The 18,648-nt window shown below is 43.4% G+C and overlaps 2 protein-coding genes and 1 pseudogene across 2 annotated transcripts; 1 reads left to right on the plus strand and 2 right to left on the minus strand.

Moving 5' to 3' along the window:
• Positions 1 to 3: 3 nt before the first annotated feature.
• On the minus strand, positions 4 to 8,654 carry aldh7a1 (aldehyde dehydrogenase 7 family, member A1). The gene is made up of 18 exons (XM_018744687.2): positions 8,390 to 8,654; positions 7,340 to 7,393; positions 6,618 to 6,683; positions 6,385 to 6,465; positions 6,024 to 6,147; positions 5,725 to 5,857; positions 5,395 to 5,439; positions 4,647 to 4,724; positions 3,683 to 3,780; positions 3,552 to 3,593; positions 3,331 to 3,425; positions 3,060 to 3,144; positions 2,741 to 2,847; positions 2,170 to 2,286; positions 1,529 to 1,626; positions 1,187 to 1,260; positions 1,022 to 1,097; positions 4 to 658 (listed from the first exon to the last, which is right to left on the minus strand). The coding sequence occupies exons 1-18, from the start codon at positions 8,591 to 8,593 to the stop codon at positions 604 to 606; spliced, it is 1,632 nt and encodes a 543-aa protein (XP_018600203.1). The 5' UTR covers positions 8,594 to 8,654; the 3' UTR covers positions 4 to 603.
• A 716-nt stretch (positions 8,655 to 9,370) lies between these two features.
• Positions 9,371 to 13,511, plus strand: phax (phosphorylated adaptor for RNA export). The gene is made up of 5 exons (XM_018744725.2): positions 9,371 to 9,515; positions 10,371 to 10,972; positions 11,542 to 11,662; positions 11,853 to 11,936; positions 12,178 to 13,511. The coding sequence occupies exons 1-5, from the start codon at positions 9,411 to 9,413 to the stop codon at positions 12,463 to 12,465; spliced, it is 1,200 nt and encodes a 399-aa protein (XP_018600241.2). The 5' UTR covers positions 9,371 to 9,410; the 3' UTR covers positions 12,466 to 13,511.
• A 649-nt stretch (positions 13,512 to 14,160) lies between these two features.
• On the minus strand, positions 14,161 to 17,244 carry LOC108929880 (la-related protein 6-like; annotated as a pseudogene).
• Positions 17,245 to 18,648: the final 1,404 nt, after the last annotated feature.

Genomic DNA, 18,648 nt, shown 5'->3' on the forward strand with positions numbered 1-18,648 from the left:
AAACCCCAGCCCTGACAGAGAGCAGGACCCAGCCAAGCCTGCTGTGCCACCGTGCCCCCCTCCCCCCGTAAGGATTTTATATATAATCCAGAAACTTTGTGTTACATTAAGCACATTTGGTTTTTGAAAAATTTCAGCTACCACACTTCCCTTGAATAGAGATCAGTTTAGTCAATTTTTTTTTTTTTAAACAACTTCTGATGAACAAGCTGTCTCTTATGCCAATAAGAAATCAAATCTTAACTTTTTTTTATATAAAGTTCCATTACAAAGAATTGATGTAAATGATAATTTGAATTCTGCCAATGTTGCAACAATTAAGCTTGTGTGTTCATTTCATATGTGCTAGGCTGCAGTCAAGTATACAGAAACATGCCACATTCAGGACCAAAAGTCACTAAAGAAATGATGCATTATCAGAAACTGCATCATTCAGACTGAAAGTTTACTGACATAAAGAAAGGTGTTTGTTTTGAATGCTTCTAGTTTTCCCCAATATCAAAGTGAAGCATTTTCAAGTTAACTGGTGAGTGGCAAGTCACCATCATTAGTGTTCTATGGGCTCTGCTGCGCTTGCTGACTGGAAAATACAGGTCTATTTCTTCACTCAAACTTGATACCTTGGGCAAGCGGCAAGTCCTTGCTGTAGTTGATAGTGCTGTAGGAAAAAGAAAAACACTTGACTAGTGATGTGTATTATCTCTAACTCCAGTTTGCAAGAAATCACTAGATGACCTGAAGCTGAACCATAACTCAGCTTCTGCTCTCAAAGTCCATTTTACAGCTCTACCAAACCATCTCAGACATCTGAGGTTTCTAGTTGGGAGGGGGGTGACCTGCACAATGACGCTTCGACCAGAAATGAGACCATGTACCCAGCCACATAGGACGGCAAGCAGGCTCACTGTCTGAAAACACAGTAAACTACAGCCTGATAAGGGAACAGGACTCCTGTAGAACACTTCCATTGCAGAAGTCCTCATTGTGAGGCCCTCCAAGCACACAAGACTCCAGTACTCACCATGTGGATCTCCTCATGTACTGTTTCCAGGAGTCACTCCCTGACTCCCTCCCTCCACCGGTGTGCTTCTCCCCTCCTAAGAATAAAGGAGGACACATGTAGGTTAATTAGCAATTTCTGCAAGACAGCATTAAAGTCATGGCCATGTAGCAGCACACCACTTACCAAAAGCCCCCCCAATCTCAGCTCCACTGGTCGGGATGTTGACGTTCACGATGCCACAGTCAGAACCTTTGGGACTGGAAACACACAAAAGCATTAGTAAACAGGACAACTGCAGCCAAAATCAGCGTTTTCCATTATCACCACCATTATCCAGTGTTAAAGTCTCAATACTCTTCATATTTCATTATCCACTGTGACAAACAATGGATCAGCTTTGGTCATGTTTGAATTGGATGTCTTACAATGTTTTAATCAAGCACTTCATACAATAAGAGGGGGGGTAGAAACCAAACTGATAACATCACGATTTCATATTAACAGCACTGAGTGTTCGTATCTTACCCAAGCCAGCGGAATACCCGCCCCATGTCCTTGGTGAAGATGCTGCTGGACAGCCCCTGCTTGACCTCATTGTTCCATGAAAAGGCCTCCTCTTCTGTCTACATGCAGCACAAGAAACATCACATATTTACATGGATAGATTTAAGCAGATATCAACTCAATACCTCCACTGGATCGGCCATCTGGGTCTGGCCTACGACTTGTCTCCAGTCTCTAGCTCTGTGGACTGGTCCTTTAGCAATAGACATATTCACACAAGTCCTCTCTTCTCAGAGGAATCGCCAGGAGGGGTGGATAGCTACTGGTATTTGAACTTTGAGGTTTATTTTTCACCTCTTTGTGAACATGAGTTTTTTTGTTTTCTTCTCCTCAGCTGCCAGCAGGCATAGTTGTCAAACCTGACCACAGATTATCACTGCTGTCACTTTATTGCTTTAATCTAATGTTTAGCACCCTGTGTCACTCTGCTAAGTCTATTAAAAAAAAATAAACTAAAAAAAAATTTAAAAAATCTAGTCAATGTCATACAATTCCACTAGTAACATTTAAGAGTATATGTCCTGTAAATGGCAACCTGAATCGTAATTCACAGTTCACACATATACAGTGCTCTGAGTTTGTGGTAACTTTGGAGCGCCAACCTTGAACTTTAGTACATATAGAATGGGCACAAAGGTCTCTTTGTGAACGATGGGGGCATCATGTGCCAGGCCTGTGATAATGGTGGGTTCCACGTAATTTCCAGGACGATCCATCACCTGGGGAAGGAAGAGGCAGAATACAGTACATTACAAAACTGTGCATGTATACCTTTTGCAGATGCTTTTCTTCAAAGCAGCAAATAACTCAGTAAATGCATCCATTCAACATAGAGGTTGACAGATGTATCCCATGGGTAGTTGTCTACAGAACTAAGTAGAAGATGAGCAATACAAGAGGGATTAAGAGGTGTAATGCAAATTTATGTAGCTGTGTAAAGATGTATTTTGAGACCCTTATTAAATGCTGATGGGGATTCAGCAGCTGAGGGACAGATGGAGCATATTCCATAATATCAGAGTGAAAAATCAAGAAGATGTGGACCTCAGATGTTTAATGTAGCATCTTCAAACCATTGAGAATGGCATGAAACTAGCAGAGATGTCTTCTCAGTCACAAGTGCAAATATTTTTGAGGTGTTGGTGGTTTTCACACACATGCACGTCGCAGTACCTTGCCCCCACACACTATGGTACCGCCCTGCTGTTTGGCCTGCTCAATGGCTGCCTTGTACTGCTCCACAGCCTCCTTGGTGTGCAATGGTCCATACAGGGTGTTTGCTGTGGACACAAACGCAACCACCCATTTTCAGTGGGCAAGCAAGGCTCCAGTAGGGGGTCAACATCAATCTGATCCTAATGATATCTGAGAAAGAATTCACAAGTTAGAGTAGGAACCCTAATTGTATATAGAACAAAGAATGAAAATACTTCTCAATAACCAGTTTGGAAACGTACAAACGCTGTACATTTACAATAAATAGTCAACTTACAGTCCCAGGGGTCACCAATACGGATTTGTTTGTATGCTTTGGATAGTCGCTCCACAACGTCATCATGAATGCTCTCATGCAGCATCTGGGACAAGCACACCCAAAGACAGACACAATTACAAGAACTGATAGACTTCCTTGTTGAATTAGTTCTTCATTGTATAACAGCAACAGAGGCCAAGCCAATGAGAAGCACAGAGAGTGAACCAGCAGCGAGGGTCAGGTCACAGTTAAGGCACGATGTAACACGGCAGATATCCCAAAACCTCACCAGTCTCCGTGTGGTTGTGCAACGTTGTCCTGCAGTTCCCACAGCAGCAAAGACAGTGGATGGAACCACAAGGTTGAGGTCAGCATCTTCAAATACTAGAGGAGAACAAAAATATATGCAACCTCAAAATTACAACAAAGTCGGGTGAAGGTAAATACCAGTGCCATTAACAGCATGTCCAGACCGAACTGAAGTTTTAAAAGGAACCGTGAAGGTCGTACCTACAATGGCGTTGTTTCCACCAAGCTCCAGCAGCTGACGGCCTGGGGAAGAGCACAAACAGGGTCTCTGCATGAGTCTGGGGTTGAGTGTCAGTTCAAGGGGATCCAGCTCTCAGACCCCTGGGACTCACCAAACCGCTCCTGCACCATGAGAGACACCAGCTTTCCAACATGAGTGCTGCCAGTGAAGGAGACCAAGTCAACACGCTCATCCTTCGCCAGCGCACTCCTGCAGAGGGATGGAGTTCATGGTCAATATAGGCATCTTCACAAGTGTGATCAGAACAAAAGTTCAGCACGCGCCAACCTTTTTCACACTCGTACAACAGACTGAGATACACAGGGCTGAAGAGACCAATAGCAAACTACACACAATGCAGAAAAGGGACCACATCAAAGCTTCCTAAATTTGCCATTTCCTTTTCTTGGTAAAAGTCAAGAAAATGACTGTGGTATCTTACCCATAAAGATACTAAAGCAGCAAACATTTCAAACAAGACTTGATCATTCGCCACACGCCGACCAGACTGCTATACTCTTACATCTGCCCGCTTGGTGGTCCCACGCACGAAAGGTAAAGCATGGAGATTCCCGGTTCTGGCTCTGCTGCGGTGGAACAACCTCCCCCTCTCACTCAGAACTGCTGAATCTTTGTCTACATTTAAAAAGGGTCTTAAAACTCATCTCTTCCGGACTCACTTTACCCACGATCTCTTAAGTTCACGCAAGTACAAATGTTCACCATGATGCTCGGATTAATCCTTCACAGAACCACTCCTGCAATGTAACGTAAATGTTTATATGCATTTCAAAAAAAAACTTCTAGGAAGGTGATTAGGAATCAAAGACATTCTGGTTAAATTTTATAAAGCTATTTATATGATGAACGTCGGTGCATATGGTGAAGGAAACTAACTGCGCTATAGAATCATGAGTCTATCTAAATGTCTGCTTCTGCTAATATAATGCACAAATTGTATTTTCTATGAGATAAATGTCGCTTTGGAGAAAACCATGTGCTACATGAATACATGTAAACAATAAATGGACAGGGTACAGCCCTGTGCTGCAGAAAACAGAGCGCAATGGACTCACCCGATCTCAGCACCCCCACATGTCATGGAGCAGATTGCACCTGGAAGGTTGTTTTGTTCTAGGACCTCTGCCACTATCCTACAGAACAAAATACACAGAGAGACTGAAAGGAAAGAAAACATGCAGAATGATCCAGTGTCCTTTGTCAAATTAATGTTTGATAAAATGTCTTATTCAGAGCTTTACCAAAATACCTAAAAGCTTCTGATGTGCAGTTACTTTTATTTCGTTACTACCTTTGCCCAAGACACAAGTTTGTGTGCCAAACTGTGCATAATTCACCTATTACACAGTACAATATTCTTACTGTGTCAGTTCAGGGTAAGTATTTAAAGTTACTGTATCAGGAGCAGGGACTCAAAGCAGGAACTGTCAGGTTGAACAGCAACAGTCCTAAACACTATTCTACCTAAAACCTTAGCATTAGTAATATTAGTGTTTAATGATTAAAACAGGCACTCGTGACCTCATTGGTTACAGTCAATAATTTTGAAGACTGGCCATCATGTGGCACTGCTGTGCCACATCCAGAGATGCATGTAATTCTGTGCACAATTTCAGCCAAAGCAAGAAATAATGGACATTATCTGTTGACTTGAATTGGACATCTTCCTAATCAATAACAAATGATAATTTTAAATCAAATTTGTTTCTGTGTCCAATTATCCATTACAAAGGAATCCTGCCACTCACGTTTCCACATCTATGCTTTCTAAAACCGTGAGTGAATTAGAGCACATGTACTCACTTTGTTACAGCTACACTGGTCAGAGGAGTGGTGGGTGCTCCTTTCCTAAAAAGAGTACAAATGAACGGAGTCCAACATTAAGTCCATACATATTTTTTCAGATTTTTCCCAGTAATTTTGGCAGGCACAGGCTATGCCCAATTTTAAGGCCACTAGTCCTTAAACAGTCTCTAAAAAATACCAGAATTGCCAAATACAAAACTCATCTGTAGGGCTGTTGTACTAAAAAATTTCCTTTTTGGACATCAACAGTTAACAATATACAAAGAGTGTCATGAAATAAAGAGTTAAGACCTCAGCTTGAAAATGTGGTCTTAAAAGGATGTTTACCAAAGGCAGACATTGCCACAAATGAGCGCAATGGCGTTGTTCCAGCCGTACACAGCCACAGGGAAGTTGAAGGCCGTGATGATGCCAACCAGTCCAACTGGGTTCCATTGCTCGATCAGAGCATGCCCCGGCCCTACAGACACACCCAGAACATTAACCCAACAGCACTACACACACAGGGAAGAGAACACAGAACCATGTGTGCAGGATGTGTCCACTGATCCAACCTTGACGTGACCTCAGTCATCCTGCAGCTCCACAGACAAGTGTAACAAAATGCTCAGTGCCTAGAGACGTACGCTCAGAGGGCAGGACAGGTCCGCCGATCATTCGCGACAGGCCCACGGCGTAATCACACACGTCCACATACTCCTGCACTTCCCCCACTCCCTCCACGTAGATCTTTCCCATCTCCAGGGACACCTGAAAGAAAAAATAAAATACACTTCAGTATGGAGTACTGTTCTGATAGACATTACAGACAGCAGTGTGGACCTGGAGTTAGTGGTGACACTTTCCAAAAAAAAAAAAAAAAAAGTGTCATTTTGATCATTGCAAATTGCCTTGGTTAACAAAATTAAATCAAAATTTTAAACTGCTACAGGAGCCTGACATTTCTTTGGGGGAAGAAGAGTTCTTTTCTGGTTTTAGGGATCTTACCAAACTGCCCAGAACTTTAATCTTCCTTCTCAGTGCATCACCAATCTGCCTCACAATCTCCCCTCTCTTTGGTGCTGGAATCTGGATTTTAAATAAATAAAAAATATAAAAAAAAAAAAAAATAGGTTCATTTTAGACACTTCTCTTTTGAGCAGTCACATCTGACGCGTTATCCCTGCAGGAGCAGAATCTAGTGGGTCTGGCATTTTCTTTAGATGTTCTGCTGTACTCACATCTGCCCAGATTTTCCAAGCCTCTTTGGCTTTCTTCACCGTTTCCTCATAGTCCTTCGTGGTCGCCTTGAACACAAGAAACTGAGCCTCACCACATCTGTTAACCTACAACTCACCGAAACACTACTCACTTTTATTTTCATTTATTATATTAATACAGCTGGGCATTCTTATTAGAGTAATTCAAAGTACTATTCAGTAGTACTACTGTATCAAACTGGCAATGTTCAGGTTTCAATCCCATGTCCTTAACTGCTCCACTACCTCTGCCGCTATAAATTAAAATCAGATGTAATTGCTGGGGGAAAAAAGAAAGCATAAAAAGGCAGTCCCCTAATTAGTATCCCCCATCCCCTACAAAGAATATATTTATAATAGGATCAGCTTCAAGATATTTTGAACAAGTCTGTAAACTTGTGAAAAGACCATTTAATGTGCTGGAATGAACACTTGTAACAAAGTATAAACATCTGTGAATTATAAATTACTAGCCATTCATTATTTAAATATTAATCATGAGCATGAACACTGACAGAGCGACTAATGTTTAAAAGCACTTTTTCCAAGCGGATTGTTTTCTGATCTAATGCTCCCCCTGAACAAAGGACCAAACACAGTTTAGTTACACATTCCCATCCCAAGCACTGCATGACTGGATAATAAGTTCAGCCAGGCACTGTGAACCCTGAACCCTCTGCACACGGGTGAGATGTGAGGATTACCTGCCGCACCCTGGCGATGGGCTCGTTGTTGGCCGGACAGTATGAAGTGACCACCTGCCGACATATAGAGAACAGGGTTAGATGTGTTAGGGAAAAGTATGCTGGGTCCAGGGGTGGTGGGGGGCCTCACTCATATAGTGTGTATACGATTGTATAGTGTACAGCACGCGCGCACACACATTTTCAGAACCGCTTGTCCCATACGGGGTCACGGGGAACCGGAGCTTAACCCGGCAACTCAGGGCGTAAGGCTGGAAGGGGAGGGGGACACACCCAGGACGGGACGCCAGTCCGTCACAAGGCACCCCAACCGGGACTCGAACCCCAGACCCACCGGAGAGCAGGACCCAGTCCAACCCACTGCACCCCCCAGTGTACAGGATATTAAGTAGAAAGATGGGAAAATGTTCCATGAAGGGGAACCTGACATTTAAATACCCGCACATGCCACCCAAGTACTGGGGTCCTTTCTATAAACCAGTTCACTTAACATTTCTGATTTTTTCACATAATTAAGCTTCAGCTCATGAAACCCTTGAAGTAGTGTCCAAATGACTGATTTAGAATTTTTTTAAAAAAAAAAAAAAAAAAAAAAAGAAAAAAAAATTAGGGCACCCAAATTCCATTTTCACAATACAAAATGCCAAAAGACAGGTTTCTGTAAAATTCCAAATCAGGGGGGGGGAAACAGCAATGGACGTCCATTGGGCTCCGGTCCAGTCCAATCCGGACCACGTCAACACTTGAAGTCTAGCGCGAGAGCAGAGCTGCGCAAAGATGAGCCTCCCGTCACCCACCCCGCCCCGCACGAGATATTCCTGCAACAAGTCCAGTGATACAAAGTCGCACTTTGACGTGCATTCGTCACCCGGGACAGGTTTAAAAGTACACTGGCGATTGTACACACTTATAGCAGTCATTGAGTATGATATGTGCATTTCTCTGCTCGCTGTGCCGCCTCTCGCCACTTTCGTACCACTAATCCGAACGGCCGCTCGTTCGCATCGGCCATCTTTGTGTATTTTAGTCCTAATCGCGCGCAGCTCTCACCTCCCCTCGGCCCCCCCACGTCCCGTTGTACACGCCGTCGTTCTCCTCGCGCAGCCCGAGCTCCCTGAGCCACGCATACGTGGGCTGGTTGATGAGCAGCGTCGACATGGCGGCTCGGTGTCGCAAACACGCGGACGCGCAGAGCAGCTTCCTTCGCAGAACCCAGTGCCTCGCAGCTGCGGAGAGGGCAATAAACTGCGGCATGGCTCGTCAAGGGTGCACGCGCGTCCGTGAGCACAAGGCGCAGTGCACGCGGTCCGTGCAAGTTCAGCCACGTCACGACGCCTCCTCCGATTGGGCAAACGCTGTCACGCCTTCTCGTCTGTGGTTGAACCGTTACAAGTAAAACTTATTAAGTTGAACACCTGCCGGCTGCGCATGTATTTTACATTTAGATCCGTTTCTACAGGCATATGATATTTTGCAGTATTGCTTAATCCTGATATTTGTGAAGTCAGCTTTGAATGGAAGCGTCAGGAAAACTGAGATGAGATGATGAGAGCTTGAAAACTAAAATAATAAGTTGCAAATTCATTAGTATAACTGTTGAATTACGTTAAGTACATTATTAACAATCATTTAATGTAACAGCAGATAATTACATATGGACCTATGTGTCTACGTATAGAAAGTACGTCAATGTCTTAGGAATGATTGCCACCATTTTATATCCGTGGAGCAGAGTGGCGCAGCGGAAGCGTGCTGGGCCCATAACCCAGAGGTCGATGGATCGAAACCATCCTCTGCTATATATTTTCATCTTTTTTTCAACACTCTCATTCATTCTCAGAATCTATAATAATTTCAATTAAGGACATAGCTTTTTCTATTTCACAGTTTAGAAAACAGTTTAAAAAAAATCATTGTTCGCTTTTCCGTGTTAGCCGAAGATGTCATAATCATCCAGTACCACAAGGAGCAGTCAAGAGTTAATGCGGCAGCAAATGTACGACCAGAACGTAAAGTGGAGTAAAAAAATACAACTTCCGATGAAAGTCTGTTTGCTTCCGGTTCACGAGAGATGGCGGCTTCTGGTGCGGATAAAATGGATGATCTGGAGGAGGGGGAGATCTCTGGGTCCGATTCCGAGTCAGAGATGGGAACAGCCGTCGCCGAACGAATGCAGGTGATTTAATCCCCTATGGGCTTTCTTAAGTGATTATCGTTACGCAGGAGACTTGTGTTCTACTTCACTTAGTTGTTGTAACTGCGTCTGCTGGTAAATATTTAAAATAGTAACGTTACTCTGAGGCAATAAATAAGACATAACTTTATGATTTATCGATTTATGAAACTCGACTTTTTTGTTCCAGCAACACATTATTAAAATCGAAAGGAATTTTAAACGGTGAGGCATAAAGTCTACAAACAATGATAATGTAAATAAGACGTGAGGTCATTGATTAATTTAACGCCTAAATTTAGCATTGAAACTTAAGTATCTTTTTTGTGTTAGTGAATAGCAGTACACTCTGCTTTGTAACTTTCAGCTTATCGTTTTGAGGCCACTTCACAGCTTAATTTAGTAAGTAAAGCATAAATTAAAAAAGTGCATTCCTGTGTACATAGCTTTTTTTGGCCGCCTTTCACTCGTCAGATTCGTTTGCATCTTGTCAGTAATGGTCCTTCCACTGGACCACTGGCACTGGGTATTTCATGTTTAAAAGTCTGGGAAAAAATCCACGATTTTTTTTTTTTTTTTTGATGGTTTTTGAGATTATCGACTGAGGACACATTTTGAATGAAGTACTAGACTGAATTACTGCAGTACGAATAAGTGAGTTCCCTAAGAGAAAATGCGTTGTTTACACCCTGTTCTTCATGTAAATTACAGCAGGCGTAGTGTTGTCCCCTCTGGTATTGTACTGTGGTTTTTATCATGAGTTTAACTTTCAGTTTTAAACTTATCACAGCGGGCACGAAGAACATCCTGTTGAATATGAGACAGTGACCGTGTTCAACATGTTGTGTTTCGACCCAGACGCCCACGGCTCCTGCTTTTGCCAGCCAGTCCTCGCAGAGGCGACCGCTTCCGGAGACGGCTCCCTCCGTCACCACTTACCGCAGCTCCGCCGGCGCAGACGCCAGCGACAGTGACTCCGACTCGGACGAGGAGGCCGCCTTATGGAGGCGGAAACGCCAAAAGTGCTCGCATGCTGCTCCCCCTGCTCTGCCCCCCACAGTCCCCGCTGGGGGGATGACCCGCAAGGTGAACAATATCTGGGGTGCGGTGGTGCAAGAGCAGAGCCAGGAGGCTGTGGCTGCCGAGCTGGGCATCCTAGGGATGGAAGGCGATCTCAGCATGAGCAGTCGGCAGAGCGAGACCTACAACTACTTGCTGGCAAGGAAGATGATGGAGAAGGAGCAGCAGGAGAGCGGTGGGGGTGAGGCAGACATGCTGGACAGCCAGCTGGAGGAGTACATGCAGCAAGGCAAAGAAAAAGAAAATGGCACGGGGCACCTCAAGAGGAAGCGGCCCCTTAAGGAGAGACTCGGGCCCAAAGCGGTGATGGACTTCAAGGGTCGCTACGAAATCACAGAGGATGACCCTGAGGATAAGGTCATAGATGAAATTGCACACAGGTGAATTTTGATTTGTTGTCAGTCGTGCTCTGTGAAGACTTATGCCAAGTGTCACAGGTGGTACGTGTATGCATGCATACGGGTGGTCTCCCACTTACAAACTTGGAACTGAGCATTGGTTTGTTACTCAGATTTTGTAAATTGAATTTAACGTGAAGCAGGCAAGGGGCTCCTGTGCAGCTGTTTACAGAATTGATCATGAAATTTTTGCCGCCCGAAACGGTGGTGTTGGACTTGGTGACTGCGCTATGAGACCTGCGTATCAGTGTCGGTGTATCTGTCTACTGATGAAATGCACTTTTAGGTGATGCTTTGATACATGATTTGAAAATCTTTATGAAACAATAAATACTAAATACATTTGGAAAAAAGTTTACTAGAAAATTAAGTAAGGGTTCCCACCGTATTTGATGTTTTTAGTTTCTAAAATGAAAGCAAAGTTGTTTTTTTTTTTTTTAATAGTAATTAAAAATATAGTCAGACCACAACCAAAATTAACGTTATGTATTTTTTTCCTCTGCAGATGCTTACTGTACTGACAATTCTATAAAATTTTTTCTTTCTTGCAGATTAATGGAGCCTAAAATGGATCTGATAGAGAGAGTGGTGAAAACCGTTGGGAAAAAGAAAGCTATAGAACTGCTTTCCGAAACTACTACAATTGAGCAAAATGGCGGCCTTTTCACAGTGGTAAGTAGTTCCCATCTCTCCTTTGCACCCTTGATTCATTCAGTTAACAGAAGTATAGCAGTGAGTCTAACTTTGAAGCTGCTGAAGTTCTAGGCTGTTGGACCAAAGAAAGGTCTGTCTTCAGTACTGATTTTCCTAGTTCTGGTCAACTGATCTGACAGCATTCGCTTGATTATGACTTTCCCTGCAGGATGGCAGCAGAAGGCGCACTCCCGGGGGTGTGTTCCTCAACCTGCTGAAGAACACACCCAGCATCTCCAGTGAGCAAATTAAGGTACAGTTGTTGGGGGTTTCATTACGGTCACATTTTTTAAATATTAGATTGATTTTATTGTATTAATAAATTGTGATAATTCTGACTAAAGCCTCTGCAATGACCTGGACACTGTGGTTTATTTTAATGTAATGTCAGAAAGCACCAGTGTTTTTTTTTTTTTTGCTTTTGACAGATTAAAATGTTCTAATAAAGTTTAATATTGAAGGAAGATTAATTTTATACTTTATTTCCTGACCAGGAAATATTCTATGAGGAAAACCAAAAAGACTACAACAACCGAAAGGCTGCCAAGAAGCGGCGTCGACAGGAAGTGTGCAGAAAGATGAAGCAAGCCATCAACACTCTGAATCTTCAGGACCATGATGATGTGTCCCGGGAGACTTTTGCCAGCGACACAAATGAGGCCTTGGAGTCGCTGGAGGAATTGCGGGAGGAGCAGCCCGAGCCCGAGCCCAAGCCTGAGCCTGCCTTGGGTACTGAGGACACTCCAGTGGTCTATAGTTCTAGTGACCTGGAAGTCTTCTGATACAGGAGAGACTCCCATGGCTAAGCTCCTCAGCACATCCTGCATTTAAACCACAATCCTCCCTGTTGCATCTAGGTGTTGTAGAGCAACTAGTGAACATGGGGAGCATTTTGTGCAGGCAATGTGTATGTTGCCGTCCACTCCACTTGGGTATTGCGATTGAATATTGTTCAGCAGAAATCAGTTAGACCAGAGAGCTGGAGCAATGTACTCCAAGTGACTTGTTTAACTAGGCTTGCTCTAAGTCAGCTCAAGCTGAGATCTGGCAGGACAGCTGCACCTTAAATTGAGGTTTGGGCAACAGAGTAACAATAGACAGCTTTGCCTTTTTAAATTTTGAAAATAAAAAGGATTGCGTGTTTCTGATCTTTTCTGTGGCTACCATCCGTTAAATTGCTGCTCAAGATATTTTCTTTTGGTAATTTTGACCTTTAGAGCACTGGTTGAGGAGTAATAATGCTCTTTCATTGCTTTTCTGACGAATTGTAGTCATGCTTTTCCTCTAATATAAACATCTGTGTCTGGGTGGCATCTGTGTCACTGTGGAACTGGCTGCATAAATGTCCTTTTTGTGTTTCATGTGTTATGTTCCACATTCCATTTTGTATAGATTCCATTAGTCCAAGTTCTGTGTGATTGCATTACATCACAATGCAGACATACTAATCCTTTAAGTGCATTTCCAAACCAAGCACCCAATTCTTTGGCAGTCTACATGAAATTTAAAGAGTGTGGCTTAATAGTAAATTTACAATGTTGACTTCGTTTAGTCGATAGGCTTTTTTTTTTTTTTGTTTTTTTTTACTCTTATTTAGTAACTCTTTAATTTTGTTGACCAGAGAGCGATACTGGTGTTTGAAATAAAAGGGTTTGACTGTTTTATCAAATGCTTTTTTTAAAAAAAAAATGATTTGTAGTTCTGAAATTTGTTTTAAGGGGATTTGTAAAATACTGTATGGAAGTCTGTAAAAGTGAGAATTTGTTCAAAAGGGGCACCATGGCACTAGTAACTATGCAAATTATCTTTTGCATCAATGAATGAATGAACCTGGAAAAAAACTTCATTATGCCCTTTATTTTGACATGACAAAAAAATGTAATTGTCCCATTGATAAAGGACACCTCATGAAGAGCTGCAGCCATAATTTTCCAAAACACTTCAGCTTTTCAAATGAGAAAATAACTCGGTCACAATGAGTTCGGGGACTGTCATAGTTAAGGACCCTGATGCAAATTCAAGTGTTGTCATGGAAACAAATGCACAAATTTTCATGATTGTCAATCTATATTAGAACTCAAAGGCTACCACAGAGGTTCTGTTTAAAATTAATAATGTATCCTCAAATTTCAGCAGCAATTATGGTATCAACATATTTCAGTAAAATACTGGACTTCTACCTGTTCAACAGCTGTACTTTTGAAAGAAGGAGAATAGCCTGCAGGATGAAAAGGAATAAGAAAACTCATCTGATCAGACTGACATGATACCATGTTTGGTCCATTTTTGGTATTTCAGTCAACAGCAAATGCAAACTATCATGTAAATCAGCTGCACTTTATACACCCTGCACACCTGGAACATGTCGTGATGTAGTTTCAAAACCAACTTTCTGAAGTAGTCCTCTTCCAGCAGTGATATGGAAATCCATGGTTTTCATTGTGTTTCAATAGATCCCCCTCAATGGGTCTTTCACTCTAGGTGGTTGGTCCGCCTCGTAAAACACTATCCCAGCGGTACTGACTGGAGAAAAAGGATGCTGGGAATTTTGACTCGGAGGAGCTGCGTCATGAAGAGTCGTCCTCTCTGACCTGCAGCCTCTCCATTTGTTGCCTCAGGACATTCATGTTCTTCCCAGAAGGTATATGCTCCACACAACCTGAAACCCATCCAGCTACCCTCTTGGAGCATCTTCCCACCAGCACCACGTTAATGACTTTGCTATCCCTGCAGAGCTCACGGTAGGCTCGATCCGCCACCTCAACATCTTCATACTCAACTAGCACACATTCCTGAGAGTTCAGCTCAGGGTATTTGTATCCATACTTCCGAACTTCAGGCGGAAGCTCCCTCCCAGGTCGAATAACCCGGATAGTGCTGATTGTTCCGAAGGGGCCAAGTATGGCGATTGCAGACTCCATGCTGCTCCTGTGAGGGGCGGCTGGGTCCCCCACCTGGTGTGTTTTTGAGATGTTCCACACCAGAAGGAGCTTGCTGGGAACCTGAACCAGAAACGATGGAGGCAGTGGGGCTTTTCGGCGGACTTTGTTGCCTTCTTCATTAAGTTCCACCTTCAGAGACTTCCGCAGAGCGTAGGCAGTGACGCGCCAGTCTTTCGTCAACTGCTTCATCTTTGACAAAGGAAAAACGATCTTATTCATGTATGAAGCTATTTTTTACCTGAGTATGCCCCCAAAGTTCAAGGCAAACAAGCATAAATCATAAATATTGTTTAAAGGTCTCATCTTCTCCATATCTTTCCTTATTTCCATTATTTCATGGATATTCATGTAGGGATCTTTCAGTTTACTGTCACCTCCACTTATTTCCAGTTTGCTAGCAGTGCAATCAAGACCTAAAAATTACTTTTCTGTTCAGTTACCATTAGGAACAGCTGCGGACCTACTGTGGAGAAGAGATATCTTGGTTTAACTGCAGTTAATCTCAATGCAACTCTGCCGTTGTACCTTTGAGTATTCAATAACCTGTCGGGTGTTTCCACTTAAAATTAATTGATCTTAATTTGCAGCTCCAACATTGGTCACTCTGTGGGTTTCCAGTTTAAGATACTGTACACACACACACATTGACTAAAATCGCTTGTCTTAAGTGGGGTTGCGGCGAACCAGAGCCTAACCCAGCAACACAGGGCGTAAGGCCAGAGGGGGATGGGACATACCGAGGACGGGATGCCAATCCGACACAATGCACCCCAAGCAGGACTCAAACCCCAGACCCACCAGAGAGCAGGACCTGGTCAAACCTGCTGTGCCACCGCAACCCCTGAACAATATCAACAATTGCTTGTCCTGTTCAGTGTCAAGGAAGTCCAGAGCCTATCCCAGAACCACTGGGCACAAGACTTAGGGGGGTACACCCTGGATGGTACACCGGTCCATCAGGGTAGTCACTTGCACGCACTCACACTACAGGCAGTTTAGGGTCACCAATCCACCCAGACTGCTAGTTTTTGGACTGGTGGAGAAAACTCATGCAGTCACTGGGGGAACATGCAAACTCCATACAAACTGAGCAGGATTCGAACCTATGCCCACACTGCCCAGGCACTGTAAGGCGGCAGTGCTATTCCTGCCACTCAGAACATATAATAATGATACTATTTGTATTTATTTTTATCTGGTGCTAATCTTCGCTGAAAGGAGCCCAACTTCAATCCCTGGCTCCTTTCAGTAGTGATGAACACCACACTAAATGTGCAAATACGAATCATACTGGAAGCAGGCAGTGGACTTTTATCAAAAGTAATTTTAACATCACTTCGAAGATCGGGACTGAACTTAGACAATGTTTGCAATATTATGTCACAGGAAACCACATGTAGTAGTTTTTTTTTTAAGGTTGGTGGGGAGGAATTAAGGTTATAGAAAATTCGATGGAAAAATGTTAATAAATGCTTAATTTTTAATGCATACCTTCACCTTTTGTCTACAGAAAGCACCAGTTATTCCAGCACGTTTCGGTAAAAGAAGGCAATATTGTATTTGTTGCCTCCTCTACAGTGGAAGTAAAACTGCAGTAGGGGGGTATAATTCAGGGATAAGGAACTGGAAAAATGTTTAACTAAATTCCTAATATAACATTGACTCGATCAGATATAGTTTTAGTATAAAATTAGTTACTATAACATATACATCAACTGTGCTTTAATATAGACTAGAATTAGGGAAGGATTTGGGAGCTCAAAAAATGCAACTGGGCATGAAAAAGAAAACGCGTTGCTTTTTAACACATCAGAATGACAGATTTTCATGATGCGCAAAGATGAGAAATGGGCAAATGTTATGTGTGATATTGTTACCACTTTATGGATAGTAGTAGTGTCGTCGTACCTTTTTCAAAGAGGTCAGCAGCTTTATGTTGACGAACCCCATTCGATTTCTCCGCACATGTTTCAGGAGAAAAGCATCTTTGGCCAAATTCTCATCGGACAGGTAATATTCCACCAGGTTCACCACCTTCTGAACCAGATCCTCATCCGGGGGGGTCCAGCGCTCCATCATGTCACCACCACTGAGGGTCTTAGAGGCTTCAGCTGAATGTCTGTATTATGAGACAGAACGGAAAATACACCCGATCACACCTAAATACATCTCAACGCCCACGAACACACCTTGACACACCGGGAAGAGGGGAGTCACGATGAAGCAATATACTGTGTTCTTTAAATATACTTTAAATAAAATGTATAGTCTACAATTTCACAACGGTTACTCCATCCTATATGTAAAAGATAAATATTCCAAATATAGTCCATTTACTGATCGTGGGTCTTTGGGGTCTAGATCTAAAAAAAATGTGTTCGGAATTTTCTTCTGTTTTTCAGAACGTAGGTGGTAGAAGGCAAGTAACAGAAAAGTACATTTAATCCCATCCACAGTCATGTAAAGTAATTCCTGCCTAACGCTTGTATTTACACGATTGCTTTACTCCGAATATTTTAAAAGAACTTACTTTTCGTCAGGGATGTGGGTTTCCATCTCTTCTGAATGACTCACGGTCTTATTGGAGAGTTCCCTCCTGCGGCTGAGATCCTCATTCATTGCGGTGATCATGGGTTTGTGCTGCTTTTCAGTACCCAGAGCTCGAGATCACCACGGCCACCCACAGCACTGACATCACCAAGAGCGCGAGATCACCACAGCCGCAGCACTGACAGCTGCAAGAGCGCGAGATCACCGCTGACAGCCACAGCACTGACAGCTCCAAGAGCGCGAGATCACCACTGACGTCCGCAGTACTGACCGCAAACCTACTCCCACAGCTCCGCTACAGCTGCAGCAGCAACAGCAGCAGCATCATCAAGAGCACGGATCGCGCCAAGGCGACTTTCAAAGTGACGCTGCTCACCACTGACTGAGGACCCAGACTGTTAAACATGAGCCCTCTTCAACTTTCGTTTGTACTGCTCCCACGAAAGTGCTGCGCAATCTCCTGGCATTTATGTCATGTATGTAAAATGTAAGAATTTATGGTGATATGAAGACTCTGCATGAAGCGGTCTGTCTCTATGTCAATATCTATGAAGCATAATGTGTTATTAATGCACTATAGATCAACCAACCACCCAGTTTCAAAAAACCGCTTGTCCCGAACGCCGTGGGTCACGGCGAGCCGGAGCCTATCCGGGAGACAGTGGGCGCAAGACTGAAGGGGTGGGGGGGCACCAGTCCATCGCAGGGCCACATCTTGGTACCCAGGCACACAGCTGGGCGAGGATACTGGAGCAATTTCAGGGCAAGTACCTTGCTCGAGGGCACTACAGTCAGAAGCGGGGATCGAACCGGCAACCTTTGAAGGCAGCCGCTGCAACCACGACGCACTAGCTCTATTATTATTATGATTATTATTATTATTGAAGTTTGGCAATGTATGTTAGAATCAAGCTCAGGTTGTGTTCAGTTTGCTTGTTCAGTTTGAATGTATGTAATTGCCCTAGTGCAGGCTGCACACTTTTAGGATAGGCTCCGCTCCACCATGGCAAAGCATCGGAAAAGCACACACACACACACACACACACACACACACACACACACACACATCATTGGCTGAAACCGCTTGTCCCAATGGGGACGCGGCGAACCGGAGCCAAACCCGGCAACACAGGGCGCAGGGCTGGAGGGGACACACCCAGGACGGGACACCAGTCCATCGCAAGGCAGCCCAAGCGGGACTCGAACCCCAGACCCACCAGAGAGCAGGATCTGTCCAAACCCGCTGCACCACCGACGCGCCCCCCCGCATCGGATAAATTATAGTCGATAATAAATTAATTAATTTTGTGGTTATTGTTGTTGTTTCTGTTGTGTTAATTAATTGATTGTAAATATAAGAAGTATTTCTACAAAACCCATTATTTTTTATTTGAAATTCAGTTAAAATATTCGACTTATAATATAGTAGACAAAAACGTGGCAAATTATGCAAATTTAAATGACATCATGAAG

This window comes from Scleropages formosus, chromosome 6, assembly GCF_900964775.1.
Source record: "Scleropages formosus chromosome 6, fSclFor1.1, whole genome shotgun sequence".
In the NCBI taxonomy this organism is placed as follows: domain Eukaryota; kingdom Metazoa; phylum Chordata; class Actinopteri; order Osteoglossiformes; family Osteoglossidae; genus Scleropages; species Scleropages formosus.